Source organism: Pan troglodytes, chromosome 4 (assembly GCF_028858775.2).
Source record: "Pan troglodytes isolate AG18354 chromosome 4, NHGRI_mPanTro3-v2.0_pri, whole genome shotgun sequence".
Classification (NCBI taxonomy): domain Eukaryota; kingdom Metazoa; phylum Chordata; class Mammalia; order Primates; family Hominidae; genus Pan; species Pan troglodytes.
This window is the reverse complement of record NC_072402.2, coordinates 145,490,347-145,516,334: the sequence shown is the minus strand read 5'-3', so window position 1 is coordinate 145,516,334 and position 25,988 is coordinate 145,490,347. Positions and strand designations below refer to the sequence as shown.

Sequence of the window (25,988 nt, the reverse complement as noted above, 5' to 3'; positions counted from 1 at the left end):
TTCTTTTTACAGATGAAGAAACATAGATTTGAGGAAGTTAATAAATATGTTCCAAATTATACCTATAGTAAATACTGGCGCTAGGAATGGAGCCTAGATCGTCTGACTCTGGAACTTGTGTTAATCCTATTTGAACCTGTAAATAACTCTGTGGATTAAGAACAAAGATTATTTCCATTTTATGGAGGAGTGGCAGAAAAGTGTGGTGGTTAGGAGAGCAAATGTAAGTGTTAGAAGAGTCCATTTTGATTCCGGTTCTGTCGTTTATCAGTTGTGAATTTGGGAAATGTACCTAACTCCTCTGAGATTTACAATGTCCTCAAATATCAAGATGTAGAGAACACTTAATCTCTTAGGGCCTCTCTGTCTTTGCCATCATCATCATGGTTATTACGTATTTTGGGTTTTCTCATCTTAATTTTTTCTCCTACCTGAAATTGCCATGTTATTCCCCTTAAACCCTTAGATTAAGAGATGGCTGCAATGTACTACTATGCTGCTAATAGTAAATATTTATTGTACACTTACTACATGCCAAGTGCTTTTAGTGCATTATCTCATTCAATCTTTACAACCCCTCCACGAGATAAATACTGGTGTCATCTATAATTTATAGTTAGAAACAGAACTCGCCTAGAACTGGACATTGCTGATTTCACTTCCCCCTTTTCCTGCCCACCACCCTGACTGCCAACTGACTTCGGAACTCCAAAAAAGGCATCCATGAAAACGACAGGAATTGCCTGCAGGAAATTGAATGCTCCAGGAGTTTGACACTAAAAAGATTGGGAACTGTCCACCAACTTGTGCTACCGAGAATAGTGGTTGTTGAAAGGAATTTCGGTCTCTATCCCAACTTACTTTTCCTCAGGGATGTGTCAATTACCTCCAAGTCCTGTTCAGAAGGGTAGCTGGAAAAACAGTGAAACCAAGTAACTCACCTGAGAACAAGATGGGAGTAGTGCAAAGGAATCAACCAGACTCTTAATTTATTACAAAGTCCAGCCACTCCGTTTGCTTTCTAAAAACCTTGTTGCCTGGTATTGAGTAAAAGATGCTATAAAGGACGAACACGTTTGGAAGTAATAATAATCTGCTATTAAGCGACATAATTTTCTCCACATTTGTTGTTATTTTTCTGATAATAAATTTCATACATTTTATTGGAAAACCACAGAAAATGCAAAAAATAGCTAAGCCGTTGGTATGTTTCTATCTAGATTTCAATTAAATTTTAATTATTCTCTCCCCGTGCCTAGCCCCCCTTGCCCCATTTTTAAAAAGACCTGGAGTTCAGGGTAGGAGACATCAAGAGCATCCTAGAGGGCAGCAGCACAAATTCACTCCCCTCCAGACCATGCAGCTTGCTTCACCCATCTCCCCTCCCCCTTAGCTTGGTCGCTTATCATTGGTCATTGCCATGGCAACCAGCAGCTGCCGGGCCAGCAGCCTCTACCGCAGCAGGGGTGGGGCACTGGGGGAGGGGGAGAGAGAGAGGAGGAGCCAGAGGAGGTGTCTGCTGCAAGTTCCTGGCTGCTTCCGAGCTCACCCCATCCTCCGAGAGGGAGGAGGCCCAACTGGTGATGCTGCTGCTGCTGCTGCTGCTGCCGCCGCCGCCGCCTCTATTGCTGATACTCTAGTGGGGCTGGAAGGGTGGTTCCTATTCGCACCATCGCCAACCAGAGACAGAGGGAAAAAAAAAACCGGCAGCCACTGCTGATGTTGGGTTCGGAGGCTGCATCCGACTCGGTCACAAGGAAAATGGATTCAGTTTGCATCTTTCCCTCCTTTAAACAGCTTCTCCGGGTCTCAGCATGGTGAGTAGGAAACAGTAGGGCTCCCTTCTTGGTTTAGAGTGTTATTATTTGACCTGTGTATACATTTCTGGCCTGAACTTGAACAATGACTCCCGTGCCTCAGACTAGAAGGGGGAGATGTGGAGACAGAGATGAGGATGGAGGGAGAGGAAGCTTGCCAGGAAAAGAGAAGTGAGAAGACAACCGCTTGTGTTTAAAAAAAAAAAAAAAATGGTGTTCTGATTTTATCTCTAACTGGCTCAGAATGCAGACTGAGCCACTTGGTGCCTTTTTTCCTAAGCTTAGCAACAGCATCAGGGGTTGGAAAAAGAGCTAACAACAAGAAGAGGGTGTTATTGAAAGGAATCATTTCATTTGCAGCTCTCACATACAGGGTTGGGCCTTCTTCAGAAATACATTTGGTGTCTCATAAGCTTACCAGACTCATTATAAGGTGGTTTTGCTTATTTTATTGATTGCTTAGAAAAAGTGGCCCCAGAATTTGACATTTTATTTTATGTTCTAATATACTCTTGTTGAGAAATCATTTGCAAGACCCAGTTTTATTTTATACGTAGATATGACTGTGAACTTACACATGTATATCTTATGGATGTACAGATCATATATACACATGTCACTTAGCATTTATATTGCATTTATGAAGCATATTTATATGTAGGGTGTGCTTTGCAACCATTTTTATGGGTTACATATGTCCTTGCGTGCCTGGAAGTAATTGCATGTTTTTGAAACTATGCTTCTGGTTTATATTATTATTCATTGGCTTTATTTGGATTAATGTGAAATTTACTCTGGTTATTGTCCCTTAGTTTCATTGTGACCGATTGGAACAGATGCCTATCGTTTGATCTGTGTCATAGAACTAGATGCAAATTTGTAGCCTGCCTCTTTATTTTTAATTGGGTTTGTGGGGGATGATATTGAGGACTCCGAATTTACAATGATGGGAATGGGAGGCGGTTTGTGGTATTATTTTGTGTCTAGCATCTTACCAAATCAATGTTGAAGCAAATCAGTTTTCTTGAAATGCCACCCCAACCTTTTCATGTTTGTGCCTTGTGTCCCAGGAAGCACAGCTAAGCTGGAAGGTGAAATGCATTCATTTTATTTAATAGTGCTGCTATCTGATGTTCATTCCTTCAGTATCCAGGAACCATTTCACAGTTCTCTCAGATGTTGTATTAAGGGTCTCCTTCTGTAAATAATTAAGTAGGAAAGTAGGATTGTTTTGAAAATCTAGGTATTCCCAAGCACCCTAGCCCAGCCGTTTCCAAATTAGTCTGCTTATACAATGAAATGAAACCAGAGAGTGAGCAAAGCGAGCAGGAGAATGTGTGGCTTGTAGCTGAAATGGGGGTCTATTGTAATTTACAAATGCTTACTGGGATCTGCTTGACCTTTTATTATGTCAAGGCTTTAAGGCAGTTCAGGAGACTAAAGATGGGTGAGATGAGGAGGTTCCATTCCCGCCCAGGATAATGGATTTCATTGAATTAAAGCCAGAAAAAATTATGTTGGTAAAGTGTATTAGTAATATTACATTTACCACATGGGCTATTATAGTTTTACCCATTATTCTCTTCTCTAACAATATCATTGTCAGTACAGACATTTTTTACAATGTAAAATAACAATTGTTTGGGTCTTTAGTCTTGCATCTGATTCTACATACACCCCACACATTTATAATTTTCACATGTATTTGAACCAGGTTTATAGTTTAATTTTGCTGAGAATAATTGTTCTATTTGGTTTATACATGAGAAGGGCCCTTGGTGACTCAATTGTGCATGTGCTCATAGCATGTTATATATTATAGATCCATAGCTTTGTAAACTCATGCTACTTTGTGCCTAATTTTAACAACTATATGAAGTAGGGCAAGGAAAGAGGTACTGGGCTTGTATGTTATAACAAATTGTATAACACATTGCATCCTGAATCTTTTAGTGGTAACACTTGACTTCCAAAAATTAAAATGTTAGATATGCCTATAGCACACTTAAAAAATTAAGATTTGTACTAGTTGACCCCATTTCATGCAATGAAAGCAGATATCCTGGGGCTTTGTTTTTGTTTCTTTTTTTTGAGTTTTCATTTGGAGGTGGTTTTATAGGCAAAGTTGGTACAGTTTGAACAGAGGCAAATCCCTTAGGCCATGTGCTTAAAACTCCTTGTAGATAGCCTGTTTCAGCTATGTGTCAGCTATTACCCTGATAGAAATACAGGTCTAGCTTTTGACCCCACTATTTAAGACAATTATATGGCCTTTGCTAAGGGGCCATAGAAAAGTGAAGTGTGTTTCAAGCACTAGAAGTTGAACTCTCTGAGGAAAGATTTTTAAAAGCTAGGATCATTTCATTTAGAGAAGAGAAAAATGAAATATGGCAATCGTTTGTTTCAGATAAGCTAAGCATGGGGCGTAAGCACAGGACATTGCTTATTGCTATTTTTTGGAACCTCAAATGTAGTCAATGGGCTTCAACTTTATGAGGAATTATGAAGATTAGAAATATGCAAATGTAGAAGTTCCTCATAGTAAGTGTAAGTAGTCAACTGGCTAATCAGATAAAGCAATGAACTCTTCTCTCATCAAAACCTCCAAAAGTATGACCTAGATATGCATTTGTCTAGGATGTGCTAGATTTCCTTCTCAAGAACTTCTCTTGCTTTTTCTAGAGTGAGTCATTTATTTGAGAGAGTACATTAGTTGTTTAAGATCAGACACTTCTAGGTTATAACAGTAAGACTCCATTTTGTAGTTGACTTCTAAATTACAGGTTCTAGGTATTTGTAAAGAAATCAGCTGATCATCTTCTTAGAGAAATTTACATGTAATCCTGCCAGAATTCAGGAAACTGAACATTTACCTGTTCATAAGAGCCCTTCTTTCTCAGCAGCTTTATGGAGTATGATGTCAAATACCTATATTAAAATTATTTCATATTGTATAGTTAATTTTGAAAAATGTAATGTGTTATTTAATGGGGTCTTTATACAAAGTAATTCAAGGGCCATCAAGTTGTTTTTTTTAAAAAAACAAATTATATGAAAGGTATATACAAATTAATGTTTAAATGTGCTGTTTAACAAACTACTCTTCCACTCAAATGCTATCTTAAAAATGTCATTCACGTTAGAATATTAAAGTTAAATATTTTGATTGGTATGTAAGTCTTTAGTAAAACTTGTTTTAATTAAGACACACACTAATTAATTTCTCACTTTGTAATAGGTTGTTTCTTATTTCAAGTGACATCAGAACATATTTTGATTTTATGTGCCTGCTACAAGTCCGCTTCAGGATGACTTAGGCAATATTTGGAGAGTGAAACAGTTTTCTACATTTCTTTTTGGTTCATGAAAAGTCAATGCTTTGTTTCTCATGGTTGGAGCTTATTGTGGAAGTTTTAACATAAATAACGCAATGATGGTCTTTTACTGAAAGACATAAATTAGGTTTATACTTGGTTGTTACTCTGTGAAGTGTGTTGCAATTCCCTGTTTACACATTCCACTATTATTCTATCAAGGGAAAATGTGCTTTCAAACAGGATAAATTAATCAATTGACTAACAACTATTTGTAGAGCTTTTATATGACTAGCAGCATTTGCGTATGCTAGCAAGAAAGAATTTCCTTGGAGAATATAAGACATATATCCATGAAACAGTTAATGTTGAAAACAATATAGTTGTAATTAGTACCATCACTTCACCTTATATTATTACAAGTTTTTATGATTCTGTCATTTTTCCATTCTTTTTCATTTTATATTCTATCAATTTCAGTTTATATTCTATCATTTCAATTCTATCATTATCAGCAAAGCTAGTGTCATAATAATTATTTAAAATAAGTGGAAACAGATTCAGGGAGGTTAGACTTGTCCAAATTTGTGTTTGGTGAGTGGTGTAACAGGCTGGATCCCTAGTCTCAAGAGCACAAACTACAATAGTAGAAAGGTAGCAAATTATCTTACCAATTTGAATTTTAATTGGTAAGATAATTTTAATTCAATTTACTAATCTGTGTTGTGTGGCCAATTTTATTTGAATATTTCAGGTACCAAAATTTGTTCTTTGGCCATATTTAATTGCCAAATACACTAACTATGTGCTTAGGGTATCAGGCAAAAAAACAAACAAAAAACAAAAACAAAGCAAAACAAAACCAAAAAAGGCTCACACACAAAAAAAAGCATTTTAGAGAAAATCTAGGCTTCTTGATACATCAGAAAAACGTAGAAGCATTTGTTTGGGTGAAAATCAGAACTTTGTTGGACTAATATGCACTTATTTTATAGATAAATATTGTTTTTGTTTTTAATGACATAGAGGTTGGGAGGTGACCATTTTTTTCTGTGTTTAGGATCTGATTAAAATTCCTGTAGGTTCTGAATCTTGAAAAAAGTTATGCCACCTCCTACCTATATGTCCTAATTATCTCTCCACCTACACATTCTTAAAAGTAAAAATGATATTGTCATAAAATAAGTGTGCATCAGTTCAACGACTTTCTGATATTTTCTCTGAACAAATTCTCCTACATTTTTCTGAAATATCAAAAATATTTATTTGTTTTTCAAATATTCTAATTTTCTGGTGTCTCTTTTTCTTTATTAATGCCCTAGGCACATACTGGTGTAAGTATTGGGTAATTCAGCCCTGGCCAAATAGCAAATCATGGCGTCTGAACTGTATTCTACATTTGGAAAAAGTGTCCTTTATAATTAATTAGCTTGCAGTAAAAATGGGACCTGTCACACTAAAAAAATTATTCTTTAAATCATTATTCATTACTACAAGTAAATTTTGTTGCTTAAAGTTTTTTTTATATTTAAAAATAACACATCCTCATTATGGAAAAATGATAATACAGAAATGTGTAAAAGGAAGATGAGAACCGCTCATAAGCCTACCATCAAGAAATCATTACTGTTAGCATTTTGGAATATTTCCTTTTAGATCTTTGTGTATATGCACATAGAGACACATGCAGACACACAGTTTCATAAATGGACCATACTATATGCATTGTTTTATATTGCTTCTGCTTTATGTATAGTGGCCATCTATCCGTGTCAACAAATGTGTCTCTACTGAATTTTAAATTTCCGCATGCATTTTTCTTGATGATTCAAGCTGTTTTTCCCCCACTTGAGAGTCTTCACACTTTACTTTTAAATACTTCTTATGATACAGATAGATCCTGCTTGATTTAAAGCAGTCGTGAGTCAGGCATTATATTCAGGAAATATGAACTCTGTTAACCTGACCTGCCACTGCATCTTACAATGGGTATTAAATTAACCTTGGTCATTCTTTGTCTGCTGATAATGAATGAGGTCTGAATCCAAGGCAGTGAAATCCCTGTTTGAGTCACTAGGAGTTTCACCAGGTGCATATATCAGCAACAATTAGAAAACAAAAACAAAAACACATCTGTTTCAGATTCATGTTAGTTTTCCCCAGTGTTGTAGTGGTATGTCGTGTAGTTTTATTTTTTAATTTTTAATTTATTATTATTACAATTTTTGAGATAGGGTCTCACTCTGTTGCCCTGGCTGGAATGTAGTGGCATGGTCTTGGCTCACTGCAACCTCCCCCTGCTGGATTCAAGTGATTCTTGTGCCTTAGTCTCCTGAGTAGCTGGAACTACAGGTGCTCACCACCGTGCCTGGCAAATTTTTGTATTTTTAGTAGAGACGAGGTTTTACCATGTTGGTAAAGCTGGTCTTAAACTCCTGACCTCAAGTGATCTGCCTGCCTGGGCCTCCCAAAGTGCTGGGATTACAGGCATGAGCCACCATGCCCAGCCTGTCCTGTAGTTTTAACCTTGGTTAAGCAACTCAAATCCATTATGGGAAGATATTTAAACGACTTCTCAGAATAAACCAAGTGTATTAGTCCGTTCTCACACTACTATAAGGACATACCCAAGACCGGGTAATGTATAAAGGAAAGAGGTTTAATTGACTTACTGTTCTGCAGGGCTGTGGAGGCCTCAGGAAACTTACAATCATGGCAGAAGAGAAAGCAAGCATGTCCTTCTTCACATGGTGGCAGGAGGGAGAAGAATGAGAGCTGAGTGAAGGGGGAAGCCCCTTATAAAACCATCAGCTCTCGTGAGAACTTACTCAATACCATGACAATAGAATGGGGAAATCCACCCCCAAGGTCCAATTACCTCCCTCTGGGTCCCTCCCACGACATGTGGGGATTATGGGAACTACAATTCAGGATGAGATTTGGGTGGGAACACAGCCAAACCATATCACCAAGATGTAGTTTTGCTATTTTTTCACTATATTCATTATTTCATAATGAATTCATGTATATCATAGTTTTCAAATAAAACCCCAGTCATCTGACTCTTTCCTCTTTTTTAAATATGAATGGTTGACTCTTCTTAAACTTTGAGCTTTAAACATAATACCTTGGAGAAAATTCCCTAGGTATATATCCCCTTTTATTCTCTGCAACCTGTGTGTTTCCTTCATAATACGTATCAAAAGTTGTAATTACAGAGCTATTTATTTGCTTTCCCTACTCTTCACTAGAATGTAAGCTCCATGAAGGCAGAAAATGAAACTGTGTTGTTCACCAGTTGTAACGAATGCCTTGGTACAACATGCATACTCAATAAAGACTGTTTGACTGAGTGGCTGAATGAATGAAAGAATGAGAGTCCCCTAAAGGGCTCCTGGCCTAAGACTGTAGAAGACTTCAACTAGTAGCTCTTTCGACTGTGATTCTCATTCTTTTAATTTGACTGTAAAAACAAAATGAATTGCATTCACATCCTCAGGATGTTATGATTTTGATAAGGCAAAATCATATTCTTAAAGGTAATATATCATAACACTTAACAATCCATCATTAAAGACTGCTCACTACATGCTACTATATAAGTAAGAAAGATTATGAACACTTCTGTGGATCTTTTTATTTTCTTTTAAAAATTGAATTGCAAGTCAGAAATAGTAACATCATTAATGAATACCTTTTAATTCACTGATTAAAATAAGTTAGTAATTTAATTATTATAAGCAGCAAGTTATATGATACACACTCACAGCTATTGTGCTATTTTAGAAAGCTACTCTACCAAATTCACTAATCATAAACAAATCATTCCATCCTATCTCCATTCAAAAATTAAGTTGAATAAGAAATGCATCTCACTCCAAAGATAAATTAAGGCAGCGTCCTGCTTTCATGAGAGTTTTGAAATCAAATATAAAAAGAGTGACTTGTACAAGAGGGTTAGCTTGACAGACACACGGACATGCCTTTGAACCACTGAGGACAGCGATTTCTACGGGTGTCTAACCTGCTGATACGCTGTAACTTAAGTATGAGGAAAAAGCCTTTGTTGCCTTTCTTTGTTTGGCACCTAAATCAAGATCATGGCACTTACTGCAATTCTTGAATTTCTGGAGTCCAGTTTCAGTTAGAATATGCATGGAAAACTAAATCTGACAAATTTTAGCTGACACTATGTGGCCAGAAAACCACTTGATATTATTTTCAAGAAGGGAAATTTGCTGAGATTATTATGACTCTAAAAAAGCCTCTGAGCATGTGCTTAGGAGAAGAGGGTGATATTTTCATCATGCCATCTTTTCCAAACTGGAAATGTTCCCCTGAAAAATGCTTATAACCACAGTAAAAACCAGGCAATTGTTTTTTACCCGCATTTCTTACCTGGCTCTTTCTTATGTAGCACTTCATGGAGAGAGGTACATTCCAAAAATAAACTGAGCTCTTACTCCGTAGTCATCACTGATGTATATTTAAGGCCCTTAACCTACTCATAGGTCAAGCATACCTAATTTGAACCTATTTTCCGAAATGAAATTATTAGGTCTTTTAAGTGCAAGAATACTCATGAAAACAACTCGACAATATTTTAAATAAGTACCATTCTGTAAAATCTAGGCTATTGTCTCATTCTACCAATAAGCCATTAAATGAAGAGCAAAACAGTCAACAAATTTTTATATGATGATAACCAATTTGGAGAATTTATATTAAAAAATCCATGCTGAGAATTCACGTGAGAATTCACAAGCTGCTAATTCTGCTAATTGACATTGGCAACAGAGAGAGAAGGACTTAGATGTTTTGAAGATATTATAGGCCCTCAACTTGCTTTCTTATGGATTTGCTAGGTAATTCAGATTATGAAAATGAGTACTCTGGAATTACAGGGGTTTCTCCATCATCTTCTCAGTTCTAGTTTCCTAAACCCAAAGGAAGGAATTATTTTGACCACTGGCTCAGTCTCTGCCTCCTGTTGTCTTTTAAGGAGTAATTTAAGTTGTAGTTAATTAACTATAAAATGGGTTTTGTATTTTAGAGAATGTATTATTTTTAGCTATATTATGGAAAACATTTGAATTTTGACTTCTTTTTAAAGCACTTCATTAAATAAAATCATCTATAAAATTTAGAATACAGAGTATTTTGAGCCAGATGCTTAAAACGTTTAGCAATAATGAAAAATAAGTCTCAGCTTTTTAAAAAATGAAGTAGCAAGGAATGCCTTCCCCCAATCAATTTCACATAGAAGGAATGCTTTACCTGTCTTGCTCTCTTCTTAGCCAGATTGTCCACATTTTTGACCTACAGGGTGCAATGCCACACTCTGAAACAAGAGAAAGGAAAATATTAGCCTACGACAAGGGAAATCGATTGTTGCATCTGAGTGTGACCTTTGGGTTTTTGCTCTCTACAGGTTTAAGAGTCCAGTATCCAAATGCACACTTAAACATGCCTGATTCATACTAACACTCTTACATGGGCAGATTTGACTACATATATACTGTTTAATCTCTTTTAACTATGGTATGTGACTTTATATTTTTCTCCTTTCATCCTATGTATGGTTATTGAAATCAAGCCTACATGGTTTAGTTGAAGCCCCTGAAACGTAGTAAAGAGACAAGAATTAATATTTCTAGCCAGTCGCTGGTCATTTGCTTGCTGAACTTTCACTAACATATGTGTAGTTTGAAAACATGAACTGTCTACATTTATTTTGTATAATCCTCTCGCTTTGAAACATTGATCTTTGGCCGTGTAGTCAACTGTAATCTAAGCAGAATTGATCAGTTCTCAGTTCACGTGGTGCCATCACTAACCATAGTCTTGTGGTGCTTAAGTGCTGTTTGACCAACGAAAGGATCCTTATGACAGAGAGTAGCTGATGAAGCAGTGGAAAAGCATCTCGTTCAAGGCAGACTTTTGCCAAAGATGCACTTCCCCCTAGGTAAATTTGAAAATTTTTTCAGAGTTGATGCTGACTCATCTTTACTCTTTAGAAGATGTGGAGAGACCCATAGTTTAGAATTTTCTTTATAATTCAAGTAAAACTATTTATTCCAGTAGTTAATGGGTTAGCGCTGACCTTCCTAATAACAAGGATATCTGATATGCTCTGAATATAGCTAGTATGAAAGGAACAAAACAGAACAACTTCCTTTTTAAAGTTATCCAGAAAATGAGAAAAAGACCTAAATTCTTTGAGCATTTATTATGCATCTAGTATGCTGAGTATTTTCATCCATGCCTGTTTTTGCAGTTCTCACAGCAGGCTGGTGAAGTAGGCATTTTTCTTCCCATTTTGCCAATAAAGATGAAGATTTGATAGGTTAAATGTTATACCCAAAGCCATTCAATTAGCGATTTTTTGAACTGAGATGGAAATAAAGTCTGTCTGATTATGTAGCACAGTGGTTACAAACTGGAGCCTTGTGGACTGGACCCAGCTCAAGAAAAGTGTTTGTAAACATGAGTAAAATGTTAGTACAAAGCAATATATGCTCCTAACACAATATTTTTTAAAACACACTTTTATCCAAATTTTATAATTTTGACATTTCAGGAGATATTAAAATATCTCCTCTTCTTAGGAAAAAAAAAAAAAAGAAAATCTGGCAACACCAGGGCCACCTTTCTTCATGGCATCTGGAGTTGAACTGTGGGTATTCTAGATGGGTATTGTGCTACTTCAAATCCCTAGCCTGCCCCCCACCACCCCCTCATAATTGATATTTATTGTTCTTCAGGTACACATTCAGTTTTCATTCATATAGAAGCTGAAAATCATGAATACAGGAAATAATCCTGCAGACAAACATTTGCTAAAAATGAATTATCTGTATGAAATTTAATGCTTTAGATCTGGTTTGTGGGCAATCCCAATGACATTTCAACAGTATGATTTGCAGCTTCAAATGTTCCCCTTATGTCCCAGCAATTATTTATGTCTTTCATAATTAGTAGACTAAGGCATTTTTTTCACAATTTACATATGTTTAATACTTTATTTTTCAAGTTATAAAAAAAACTTTTAATACTTCACATTCTCACAAGAATAAAGACAGGGCAGATATTATATATTAATATGTATATCTTAGGTCATTTAATTACCCTCATCAGATCTTTCCATTCACATGTAATTTGTGCCAGCAAATCTATGGTTCCTGTATGTGGAAACAGCAAAATAAACCAAGAGCTTTTTCTTTTTGGTGGTAGGGGGAAGAATATGAATAGATAGTTCCTGCAAGTATATTATTATCAGCAGCAGCAATACCACAAAAGCTTCACTGAAGGCCCTCAAAATAGAAAATATTTATAGGCTTCCAATTGTTAGCCCTGGTCCCTGTCCAAAAGGAACTTTTGTTTTTAAAAGGATAAAGGGCCAAATATAAATGGAATGTTAATGCATGTAACAATTACAGGAGAAACACAAGTAGCACTACAGTTCCCTGTCCAAGTCTTTATTTGTGTGAACTGATCTCTGTGGCTTGTAACTAATGGCCCTAAACTATGAATGCATACGGTGATGAGAATGCTTTGAATCAGTATTTAATCCTTCCTTTCTTCTCAACAGGTATCTTTCATTTGATGAATCAAATATAATAATGTTTATATTAGCAAATAGGAACTATTGAGATGTGTCAGTTTACTTTTTGGACTAAATCCAGGTTAAAATATATCTAAGGGTTTCTTTCAAAACATATTTGATATTAATGCTAGTTTTTGTTTTGTGTTGGTTTTTATTTTGCTTTACTACTCTTACTAGATACTAGCATTGCACTAAATTTGTTGCATACCTTTTACCATCACACTTTGAAAAAAGTGATTCTATTCTTATTTTATTCATAATTAAACTAAGGCATATTGAGGTCAAGCAACTTAATACTTACTCTAGATCATCCAACTAATGACTGATGGAACGAGATTCTGACCTTAATTCTGTCTGACTGCAAAGTTGCTCTTAACAAACAAGCTAAACTACTTTCCCCTTTTAATGAAAACATGATTGTGATTCTGAAAATTAAATGAAGAAAAAGGCAAATATATTTGAATGTTATTGTTACATATTCATCAAGACACAATTCTTGCTAAAAAGGACAGCAACGCTCTGCTTAAATCTACATTCAAGAACAAAGCCCACATAAACACACTTTCCTCAGTGAAAAAAAGAAAATAAGGGGAGAATGAATCCCAGTCCTAAAATAAACCATTCAGAGATTTTGTGTTTAAATAACTATTAAGAGATTTTGTGTGAGTTCTGTGTATTTCTACAGTGTAATCCAGGATTCACTTTTTAAAACAAAAATGTAAATAGGCATTAAATATATTTTTAAAAAGAAAATTATCTAGTTTTCCTTCCTACTTTTTTCAAGCAATAAATAAGAAAGACAAAAATTTTGTTCTGTATTTTTGACAGTTCTTTAAACTGTAAACATTTTCTTTTCCTCCAGATCCAGAGAGCAGTTTCACAGGAATTTCACCTCTGGATAAATCCCCAACTGCAAAATAGACTGGGCAGTACATATTTCAGAATTTAATGCTATGAACAATATAGTTTCTGTGGTCTTATCATTTACATGGTGTAAATTCACGCAACTCAAGGCTTTTTTGTTTAAATTTTTTGTTTACAGTAAATAGCAGGAATTATAACAAGAATAGGTTTGGATGAGAGACTGAAATTTTGATTTGGTTGTCTGTCTGTACACCCAACGGGTATTTTGTGTAGACAGCCTGGATCCTATTGTCCTTTCTTTTCCTTTTTGCTATGGCTCACCAGAAATTGTGTTTGTCTATGTAAACCCATTTAGAACCTCTGACCCAGGTGGAGCAATTTTTCAGAAGTCCTTTGGAGTCACTGTAGATAGTCAAATATACAGATATATGGATCACATATATATGATAAGTTAATTGTGACCTATCCCAAATGTGGAATGCAATGAAGCCCTTTAAACAGTATGTTGTAGAAAAATGTTTAGTGATATAGAAAAATATGTAAGATTTGTCTAAGTTAAAAAAAAGTCAAAAATCAAAAGATAGAATTTAATCCCAATTCTGTGAAAAGAAAATTACACAAACATATATACATACGTTTTAAAGGGCCAAAATAGTGCAAATGAAAATATTAAAAGGAATTCGTTGTAGGTGGTAAGTTTATGAGAAATTTTTCTTTGAGTTCTCTGATTTCCAGATTTACTAGAATGCATTTTATATCTTTAACAAAATGTGGTAAATATTTTTAAGGAAAGATGTTGATATCAAAATGTTTGAATCATCTACAAACCCAAATATTTGACTATCCAGTTTTGCTCCACCTGGGTCAGCAGTTCCATCTGGTTTACAGAGACAAACACAGTGTTTCTGCTGAGCCCTAGACAGAAGGAAAAGGCAAGGAGGATAGGATCCAGGCGCTCTACACAAAATACCCATTGATGTCCTAATATTTTGAAAAAAAAAAAAAAGATCTTGTCTCAAAATAGTTTGAAACCCAATGATATAATTAATGCAATTGACATTTTGTATACCTAATTTCTTTAAAAACTAAAAATTTCAATTGTCACTGGGATATTCAGCATCCTATTTTCATTAGTCTATAGTGGGTTTAGTTCATAGTAATTATTAGAATACATGGTAATAAGACAAAAATCCAAGTTTAATACTATGTGGCTCAGTCATAATCCATTTTTATTGAAAAGCTCTAACAAGGATTATTACATGACAGGACAAAAATCCATACACATTCTGCAGAATTCTGAGCTTTTTCCCTTTAGGAGGTAGGCACAGTCATCCTCATCATGAAGGATCTGCTTACACTTTTGCCGCCCTCTCCGTAGTTTAGATGAAATGAAATCTTTCTCTTCTTGGGCCTAATAATCATGATGATGAGGAAGATGATTATGACATCTCACACTTTGAGGGTGGGTTCCAGAGGGGCACAACTCCAGGGAGGACTGTGTGAGTGGCACCTCCCTGAGTTGTACAAAGGAGGAGTACTGAATGAGCACCTGCTGTGTGCCAGGCGGAGTTCTGATCATTTGACAACCGTGATATCATTGAGGCAGGAACTATTGTACTCCCCTTTAACTTCTGTATTTGAGGAAACTAACACAGAGAAATGTTAAGGAACATGCCCAAATTCAACCAGCTAATAAATGGTTAGCCAAATGGCTTCTTCATGCTTGTTTTCATACTAGGTGTATGGGATAAAGATCAGGATCCTATTCTCAAAAGGCTTATGTAGGAAGACAAGTCTATAAACAAAAAAGTTACCAATAAAACATTACAAACATTGTGATAGTATGTGTCTTCCATTCAGCCACAAAAGGACCAGGCCTCAAACAAAATTTTAATACTTTAACATTTGCCATAAAGATATAAAGTCTTATTTAAGCGAAATCATATTTGTTCTTTATTGGGGAAGTAAAAGCAGAGTGTGAATTATTTTATAGTGCCTACTTCCTGATGCTGTTTATTACACATTGTAATGCTGTCCATTAGATAGTATATTTTAATACTGTCTGACCAAACCCATCTCAGTGATGAATGTTAAAATAACTCACATGACTTATTTTTATGTAAATTACTACCAAAGAGTATCTGTTTTTTAAAATGATGTCACCTAATAAACCTGTTCAATTAGGAACTAGAAACATATTTGAACATTTTGAATGGGAACAGAACTGAAAAATATATTTTAAGCTGAATGCAAACAGGTATTTGTGAAATTTGTGGTCTTGATTGTAATACAATGAAGAATTAAGTTTAGAAATAATTCTAACACCTACGATGGGTTCTTCTAAGTTAGGTGTATGTGTGGGGGAGTAAGTAGTGAGTAGGGAACCTACAAAGATGAATAAAACTTAATCCTAAAAGCACGGTAAGCTGTAAGCCTTGAGGCACTAAAATTTTGCTGAGAGACCAAGAGGCCTTTATCAGAACATAAGAACATTTACAAATTGAGTATCAAATATGTAAAAATCTATACAAGAAAACTTAAGAACATCAATCAAGGCACATGAATGAAGAAAAACAGTAAATTCATGAAAATTGAGTTTACAAACCTGAAAGTGTGTGTGTGTGTAGGGGTTTTGTAACCTGTCTTGCCTTAAAGTTAAAAAAGAATGTTAGTTACATGGAATCAAGCCATGAATGGCCATGATTCAGGGAGTAATGCAAGAAAATGGATTTTTAAAATAAAGCAAACAAAACAACACAAACAGATCACTTTGCAGAGTGAATGGTTTGCTGTGCTCAATTTCAGCATGCTTGAAACTTCATCACTTAGGAACTATTAGAAAACAGAGTATAAGACTGAAGTAAGAAATGACTATTAAATCCTACGAGAAGAATTATGAATGGCTTTTTAAAGATTTTTTTCCAATTTGAACCGTTTCTTGCATGTGAATCTAATGAGGGCATATGCATGAGAAATATTGGAAAACACATTAGATACATTGATTTCAGTTACAGTCAAGGGACTCTTTCATTATTATTTTTTCTGTATGTAATACATAAAAATCAACCCAGAAAGTGAGAAAAATATAACCTGGAGGGAAAAAGGTCACTGAGTACTTAATGAGAGTATTGATTCTGATTTGCCTACCTTCACTTTGGATTTTTCTTCTTTGAGCTATGATTATCAGTACTCCAACCTTGGTATTAAATAATCTGTAAATTCTCTCTTGGTGTGTAGTCAAATGCCACTGAGCCAGAAACCTGTACAACTATTGCAAATCCCTTAAACTGTTTATTTTTCTTTAAGTAAAAAGGAAGTGTTGAGATGGATTCTCTACAAGGACTCATCCAGCTATAAGCCAATGTGTTTATGACTTTGTGACTGTCCATCACATTTTCTGTCAGTTCTTTGTCATAGTAAATGCTTCTCAAGGTAATAAGGCAATATCAGCTTATTGTCATTTTTCTTTATCACTCTGTGTGTATGTGTGTGTGCGTGCACGCGTGTGCACGCACAATGTTGCCATTCAGTTTAGCCAACAGGTCATTAAATTCAAGCTGTACATCAAACAGTGCATATAATGTGGTATGCTGCCAGGCTAACTATTCAATCCAATGCATAAAAGAATTGACTACTGTTTTCTCTGCTGCAGCCCAGATACTGCATCCTTAAGGCCAATGTGCAAGCAGAAAGTGAGTGATTGACTGGCCGATCTTATTGAGAGGTTTTTGGTTTATTTAAGGGCTTTTATCAGTTTATATTATGGTCACTTTCCACTCAGCATTATGAATCTGTGCTAAGTGGACCCCCAAGGTAAGAGCATTCTCTGCTCTGCAAAATATTTGCACTTGCACATTCAGGAAGCCACTGTCTAGCTTTCCCTTTTTAGAGGCCATGTTGGAAGCCAGCTTACCCATATGTGTGATATTTTAATCAAAGTATGAATATAGCTCTCCTTAGAAGGAAAAATCAAATGAAAAAAATAAAAGATTATCTTTTTCCTTCTCTCCCATCTCTCAAGGCATGTACTGCTGTTGTATATGGAGTCAGAAGAATATCTCATAAACAGAGAATCCCTTGACTTGACAAGTGTTCTTTTCCCACAGTTGTTATTTTGGTACCAAGTTCACTTATCCCAGCTCTGATTTGTTTAGAGTAAAGCAATGTGACACAGTGGAAAGGCACAAATTTGGGAATCAGAAGTCAGAGTTTAATATTTGTTCAGCTACCAGCTGATTGTATGACATAAGCATGCATCCTGTCCATTCTGGATTTTTGTTTTGTTAATTGTTAAAAGAGAGAGATAAAAAACATCACTTATTTTTTTCCTCCTTTCAAAAGGAAAACAAGCAAAAAAAAATTCTACAGAAAAGTCTCTTAATTCCTTTGCCTTCAGATATGTAGGCATGTTTGTAAGCTGACTGAAGAAATCCTCTTCTGAATCCAAAGTCTTTTTATTTGCCAGTGGTAGTGATTACAATTATTTATGGACTTCACTTATTCTCCCATTGGCCTACAGTGTCTCTTTGAGGGAAGTGAGGCCGAGAGGGAGAAGGAGAAAAGATGGGGGGAAACACAATCCTAAGGAGTAGATCATAACCCAAGGTTGGGTGAGGGAATAGCAGATGCCTCAAAAATGCATAGTCATTTAACCTCTAAGTTTTTAATATCTAGCTACAAAGTATAAAACTGCATAAAATTGCCTTGACTGGTTGGAATGTAATGAAGATATAAAGAGCATCACAAGATGGACATGTTATAAATGTTTAAACAATTATCACAGATTAAAAAATGGCTATGAACTCAAAGATGTTTAGAATATATTCAGTGAAAATGTAGATTTGAAAACACTGTGTCTATTAAAATTTGTTTGTATGTGCATAGAAAAAAAGACCTGAAGGAAATATAAAAATATAAAAAGTGTTCAGGTGGTAGAATTACAGGTGAATTTTTTTTTTCTTTTTGTTGACTTGCATTTCCCAAGATTTTGCCAATGAACACATACTACTTGGTTAATGTGAAAAGGGACAAACCAAAAAGAATTTCAAGAAGTTGTCTTTACCTGAACATTAGGAAGTCCCTGATGGATATTAGGTAGGGGAAAGCGAGCCTTATATTTTTTCCACCTTTAGAGCAAGTGATTCCTTTGTTCTCTTGGTCTTTCTTATTTTAATATGAGTGAATTAAAGGAATTCACTATAAAGATATGCAGGAAATGAAAACCCTAGGATTTAGACAAGCCAAGTGAAGACCAGCAGGGCTGTCCTGCCGTGATTAAAACTGTAATGATACTGAAGGGAAAGCCATGGTGTCACGTCAAGTGGACCAAAGTAATTACATCATCACCATCAGTTGGAAAAAAGAGCTTTCTTCATGTCCTATTTACTAATCATTATACAGATTAATACTGGGGTCATTTCTTTTTTGGAAAGTGTGACCAATTGGTTTATATTCCCAGATCTTTTTCTTATTTCCAAAATGAATTGTGATAAACCATTATTTTCATCTATTAGTATTTATTCAGTACATGCTCATACCGTAATCCTCCTTGGTCATTCCAATTATTTTTTTTAATGTATCTATTATGAGCATGAATTGCTTTTTTCTTTCTTTCTTTCCTTCTTTCTTTCCTTCTTTCCTTGCTTCCTTCTCTCTTCTCTTCTCTTCTCCTTTCTTTCTTTCTTTCTTTTTCTTTCTTTCTTTCTCTCTCTCTCTCTCTCTCTCTCTCTCTCTCTCTTTCTTTCTTTCTTTCTTTCTTTCTTTCTTTCTTTCTTTCTTTCTTTCTTTCTTCTTTCTTTCTTTCTTTCCCTTTTAGACAGAGTCTCACTCTGTCACCAGCCTGGAGTGCAGTGGCATGATCTTGGCTCACTGCAACCTCTGCCTCCCGGGTTCAAGCAATTCTCCTGCCTCAGCCTCCTGAATAGCTGAGACTACAGGTGTGTGCCACCATGCCCAGCTAATTTTTGTAGTTTTAGTAGAGACAGGGTTTCACCATGTTGTCTAGGATGGTCTTGATCTGTTGACCTTGTGATCCTCTCGCCTTGGCCTCCCAAACTGCTGGGATTACAGGGTCGTGAGCCACTGCCCCTAGCCGAATTGCTCTTTCTATAGATTATGGATCACTTGAAAAGCTTTTTAAATCTCTTTTACTTAACTCAATATCCCTACCATTTTTTGTGTCTTTGCTCCAGCATCCCACCCCACCCCGCCCATTTTCAATATCCTCTTTCCACAATTTGCTTCTTTAATGTTGCTTTTCCTGGAACCCCAGTATCTATGACCCAACATTTAGACGAATCTTTCACTGGCAGAGTAGCCCAGCACATTCAGACCTCCCTTGTCTGAATTCCTGTCATACTTGTGGTCACTATGGTACTGTTCAGTGCATAATTGTTCTCCTTGTTTCACATGTTCTCATTGGAACATCGAGATTCCACATCAAGATTGAAAGGCCCTTGAAATATCTGCAATCCTCCTCCTGCTCCCAGAAGTGCAAGGACACCTCTGTTTGAGGAACAAATTCTGTGTGCCATGTACTATGCTAGGTGTTTTGTGTATTCTCTCATTTAAGCCTGACAATTACTCTGTTAAGTTGGTATTAATACCTTCATATATCATGAGAGGAGAATGAAACAGAGAGATTGTGTATTTTCCTGAAGCTATGCAGCTGGTTACTCACAGAGCTATCTGTCTCTTGGTCTCTAAGTATTTTCCATTCCCCCGTGGTGTCTGGCTGGGTGATCCTTAGGTGACTTTAATGTGGCAGCTCATTTACAACGTTATTTAATTTTCTACCTTTCTCTATTCTTGCTTGGTTTAACATAATTGAGGTAAATTTTTGTGGTAGCAAACATCAAATGTAACCAACTCTTGATTATTTGCTTTTAAATGGCCTTCCCTTTTCATGCCAAGTTTTCATTCTTCTCTTGGTATCTTCCCAAAGATAAAACTACATTAAAGCTCAAAGTGCCTAATTCATTAAACTACTCCTGTTTCCCAGGAACTATTGTTAAGCCCTCTCCATTACCTGGGTGAAAGAACCTACCTTCTCTATATTTCAGTTTCAGATTCCTCTCCACCTCTAAATTAAAATATTTACCCAATTGTGGAAGTACCGGTCTCCAGAGACAAAATGCAAAGAAGAAGAAGCAATGATTCCATATTTAATTTCCTGCAATGCATCTAGGATATTTGAAAGCCTGTAGTAACCTGACCCCAACAAGAGACAGCAGAACAGAGTTATTTATGAAAAGAATGCTGAGTAGGAAAAGGCTTTCCTTCAACAGTGTGCGTGTAGCCAGAAGAAAAAGACAGCCTATAGCTGCCCCCAAATGAACCAGAATGTTCCCTGTCTTCTGTCTGTGTTTCTCTTTGTCAATGGGATGAACTGGGAGTTTTATCTTTCCATTAATGCCATATGAAGAACTGAAAGGGGGTAATTTAGAATATAGAAAACAAAGACTGTCTGAACAGTCTGAACTCATCTATCCAGGCTATTCTAACTCTTCACCTTCCTTACCAATTTCTCCTCTACTCCCCCAAAATTCATATGGAACTCAGGAGTGAACAAACTGGCTGCCTGTGGTCTGGTGTTTGGAACTGGAGTAGTCTCAGGCTACTCACCCTTTGTCATAGGCAGTCAAGAGGTGATGGCTTGACCAAAGATTTAGCTCCGGGTTAGAGAATTCTACACCACATGTATATTGTTCCTTAGAATGCTTGTGTTTTCATTCTCAAACTCTCCTGGCAGAAGTTTAAAGGGAAAAAACTTTCCAGAAGATTTTTGATATGAACTTGTCAATTCATATCAAAAGCCTTAAAATGACACACCCTTTGACCTAGCAATCACATCACACTATTAGGATTATATCAGTGGGAAATAATTGGATAAAAATCACTTTATAATTTATCGTCAAATGATCTATACCAACAGAAATTGGGAAACAACCTGCTATGGACTAAATTATGTCCCTTTACCCCCAAATTCATATGTTGAAGCCCTAATCTTCAATGTGACTGCATTTGGAGATAGGCCCTTTAGGGAGCTAATTAAGGTTAAATGAGGTCATAAGGGTTGAGTCCTAATCCAATACGACATGTGTCCTTATAACAAGAGAAAGGGACACCCAGATTGTGCACTACAGAGAAAAGGCCATGTGAGGACACAGCAAGAAGGTAGCTGCTGTCTGAAAGGCAAGGAGAAAGACATCAGGAGAATCTAAACCTTCCAACACTTTGGCTTGCGCTTCAAGCCCCTAGAACTGTGAGAAGATAAATTTATGTCGCTTAAGCCACCTGGTTGATGGTATTTTGTTATGGTAGCCCTGGCAAACTAATACACAGCCCAATCATTAAACAATAGGAGAAAATTACATGAATAAGAGTACAATCTAACATTAGTGTATAATGTAACTATAAAAAAATAAGGGTTTGCATCATGTTTATTGCTATAGAAAATGCTCTCAATATGATTTTAGTTAGAAAAGGAGGTAACTAAAAAATATACTAGAATGATCCTGTTTGTATACAAATATATTTATCTGTGCATGTGTGCATATGTGTAAGTGTCAAAGAATTACATCAAACAAACCCTCAAATCCTTCCTAAATATAGCTTTCTTCTTTCTTCTCACTTTCCCTCCTTTCCTTCCTTTCTTTTTTCACTTGTCTGTAAAGCCTATTTTTTCCCAATGAACATGAATTATTTTTGGAAATATTCATAAGACATATGTATTTTTATCCCATGTTTTAAAAGTGCCTTTCAAATGTAATAAACTTATTCAGATTGTAAAATTCTTGAGCTTAGTAACTACCAGTATCCTATAAATCCATGCTTATAATATCATTAAATGTTTAATTACTTTTATTATCATTATAATTTAACTATTTTCTTTCCCATGACTAAAAGTTCCATTTTTATACCATTTGTCATATTTATTTAGCATTTTTGAGTGATGAAACATGTAACATTTTTACTCTCTGCTTCTGACACTTAGTCTAGTGTTAAGTGCCAATAATACACACTTACAGAAAGATCCAGATTTGAATATTTGCCCAGCCACTTAGCATGACCTTGAGAAAGTCACCTAACTTTTCTAAGTGCCACTTTTCTCAGCTGTTAAATATAGAATAATTACATTTTCTTGTAAGTTTGTTGTAAGATAAAGTTAGATAATAAATCCAAAACACAGTGGAGAGGTTAAGGGCAAGGAGTCTGCCATTAGAGTGCCTGGGTTTGAATCTCAGGTAACCAACTTGCTGTATGGCTGTGGACTTAAGGTACTTAACCTCTCTGTGCCCCAGACTCCTCATGTGTAAAATGGAAAAGGTGATGCTCCCTACATAATCAATATTATTTTCAGTATTAAATACATTATTTATAAAATTCTTATAACAATTTTGGCACATAGGAAGACTATGTAGATATTTATTAACTATATGAAGAATTAATACAGGAGCTGGATTACCATCAGAAGAACTACATTGTCAAAATATAATAGCTCAGGGGTTTTGTATATTTTCAGTGCTTTTCTTGTACAACTGCTGGGAACACCTTGATTTGGAAGCATTTTTGAGAATCCGTTACTTTACAAAAACTCTATTTAGTATAAAAGCAGACACTAAGAGATATTAAAGAAAGAAGATTCACCCTGTGTCTTTATTTAACTGTTTTTAGTTACTTGCATTTCTTCCCAGTCTATCTAATACAAATATGAGGTCGTAGAATTAATGTGTCTTGGTATAGGAACCTCATACTTTTCCCAATGGGAGAGTGTCCCTGTACCTTTCCAGACCAGTGAGAAACCTAGGGGCTATGGATCCCACCCCTCTCACCTCTCAAGGTCTTTCCTCCTGCAATTATTTGCTCATTCTCCAGAATCATCCATTTCTTCCTCTCAACTGTATCACTCACATCAGCATATAAATAGGCTGTCATACCTCACATCTTAAAAGAAATTATTTGAGCTTAACATCCCTTTCAATCATTATTCCATTTATATTCTACCCTTTACAGCAATGTGTGTTGAAAAAGTCTTCTCTCAAAGCTGTCTACACCTACTCACCGCACACTTTATCCACAGCTACCCTAGTTGGGCTTCCATTGTCATCATTTTAATGATACTGCATCTGTCAAATCCTTAACAAACTATGTCACTTGATGCTTAATTCTAAAGTCATTTTTTCTCTTTCTTTTTCTTATATTGACCTCTCAGATAAGACTGTTGACCACACTTTTCTTATTAATGGCTTTCCCTTCATGGTTTTGATAACTACACACTGAGTGATTTTTTTTTTTTTCACTGACTGCCTCTTCTCTTGTCCCTCTTCTGCTTTCCATCTCTAAACATTTGGGTTTATCAAGGCTCAGTGCTTGACTTCCTTGTTTTCTAGCTACATTCTCCCCAGGTAATCTCATGCATCTGCATCTCTAGGATAACACCAGTCTGCAGTCCTGACTTCCCCTCAGAAGTCCAGGCTCACACTCAGTTGTTGACTTAACATTTCCACTAATGTGTTTACAAGTCTTTCGATCTTCACAGGGGCAAAGTAAACTTCTTTACTCATATTCATGCTCCACCCCAGCACAAACGTGTCCTTCTTTCTCTCCATTTTAGTAAATGGCATTAATTAGGTTTTAAAGCCAATTTGAAGAGCTGTCCTTGATTTCTTTCTTTCCTTTATAACTCTCATTCAATCCGTTAACAATCCTGTTGCTTTTACCTCAAAACATTCCCTAAATCTGTTTACTTTTCCATCTCTATTGCCACTTTCCCATGTAGGGCTGCCATCTTCCCCTGCCTGAACTACCTCAGTAACCCACCACTGGGACTGCCTGCTTCTCTCCCCTGTATGGTAAATTCTCCTCACAGAGAACACAATGACCCTTTTAAACATTGTCAAAATTACCAAATCCTACTAATTGACTTTGCAGACTCCTCTCCTGATCTCTTCCTCATGTCTTCTTCTTCCTGTTAGTCAGACACACTTTTCTTGACTTGCACTTCTCCTTACCTTATTAGGTTAGCTGCTGCTTGTCATTCAAATTGCAGCTTAAGTGTCCTGTTTTAAGGGAGGCTCTCTCACCATCCAGTCTAGAGGAGCCACCAGGTGCTCTCCAGCACCATCTTAATGACCTATATTACACTTATCATTGATTGATATTTTATTCAGTGGTTGGTTTCTTGTCCACCACTAGCACTCTCTTTGCTCATTTTCATATCCCTGAAGCTTAGAACAGTGCCTGAAGAGTAGATACTCAAATTTGTGCATATATGCTCTAGATCAGAGTTCACGTAAACATTGCTTCATGTGACTGCACGGTCCACAAAACTATCTTTAAAAAATGATAATTAGTCGAATTGATATGCCATCTCATTTTTTAGACATTCAGTTCATTTTCTTTTCTTTTTTCTTTTTTCTGTCTCTCTGCTCCCCTTCTCCTTTCTCTTTTTCTTCCCTCCTTTTTTTTCTTTTCTGTTTTCCAACTTCTACCTGCCTCTGTTTATTTTCTTTTGTTTTCATTATTAGATAACACTGATAAGAACATCTTCTGGTATTGGCATGTATTTTTACTCTTCCTCTTAATTATTTTCTGGAAACAATTTACCCAGCCATGGAAACAGGATCAAAAGATAAGACACAACCCTTAAAATTTGTTGCCTCTCTTTCCACTTCTTAAAGTCTTTTTCATCAAAAATAAAAGAAGGCCACAAGAGAGATTTCTAAGAGTAAGAGCAGACACTTTCCAGTAATAGAGGGACTAATGTCCCTTAGTGTATGGGTCAGTGGTAGAGGCACTAGACAGTGCACCCTAAACAATGCACCTGCACTATACATAGTTCAATAAATTGCATTCTTGGGACTTTTTATTTGCTGTTTTCTGACTTAGTTTTGCATGCATATATGATATGTTTATATATGTTCTAGTGGGGATTTCATTGTATAAAACTCTTTTAGCTGGTCATGATGATATGCACACCTGTAGTCTCAGCCACTCAGGAAGCTGAGGCAGGAAGTTCCCTGGAGCCCAGGAGTTCAAGGCCACAGTGGGCAATATAGTGAAACTCCATGTCAAAAAACAAAACAAAACACTTTTATATTCAATTATGTTGAACCTTTTCTTTGTGATTTACTGTTTTATTTTCAAACCTTTGGAATTATTGCCTCTTTAAAGATCTGATAGTCCATTTTCAGTTAGTTTTGTTCTATGATTTGAAGGTCATAGTTAACTCATTAAACAGCCTGAAGCTTATTTTGTTATATGGTATAAACTACAGATTATGTAAGTTTTTCCAAATTATTTTTCTTTGTTCTATGTAACATTCGATTTGTATTTTAAAAGAAGTTATTTTTACCTCTCCTAAAAATTAGCCTTCATTTGCATTTA

The 25,988-nt window shown here is 35.9% G+C and overlaps 1 protein-coding gene across 6 annotated transcripts in view; it reads left to right on the top strand.

Moving 5' to 3' along the window:
- Positions 1-1,432: 1,432 nt before the first annotated feature.
- JAKMIP2 (janus kinase and microtubule interacting protein 2) overlaps positions 1,433-25,988 on the top strand; it is a 197,466-nt gene continuing 172,910 nt past the window's right edge. For 3 of the 6 annotated variants that reach the window (XM_063811576.1, XM_063811575.1, XM_063811574.1), the window contains exon 1: positions 1,433-1,817. Coding sequence is in view for 1 of the 6 variants with exons in the window: in XM_003310892.7 (XP_003310940.1) it covers positions 1,815-1,817 (3 nt within the window). In the remaining 5 variants the exon portion in view is untranslated. The remainder of the gene's footprint in view (positions 1,818-25,988) is intronic. The other 3 variants (XM_054684689.2, XM_009449905.5, XM_003310892.7) reach the window with 2 other exon arrangements.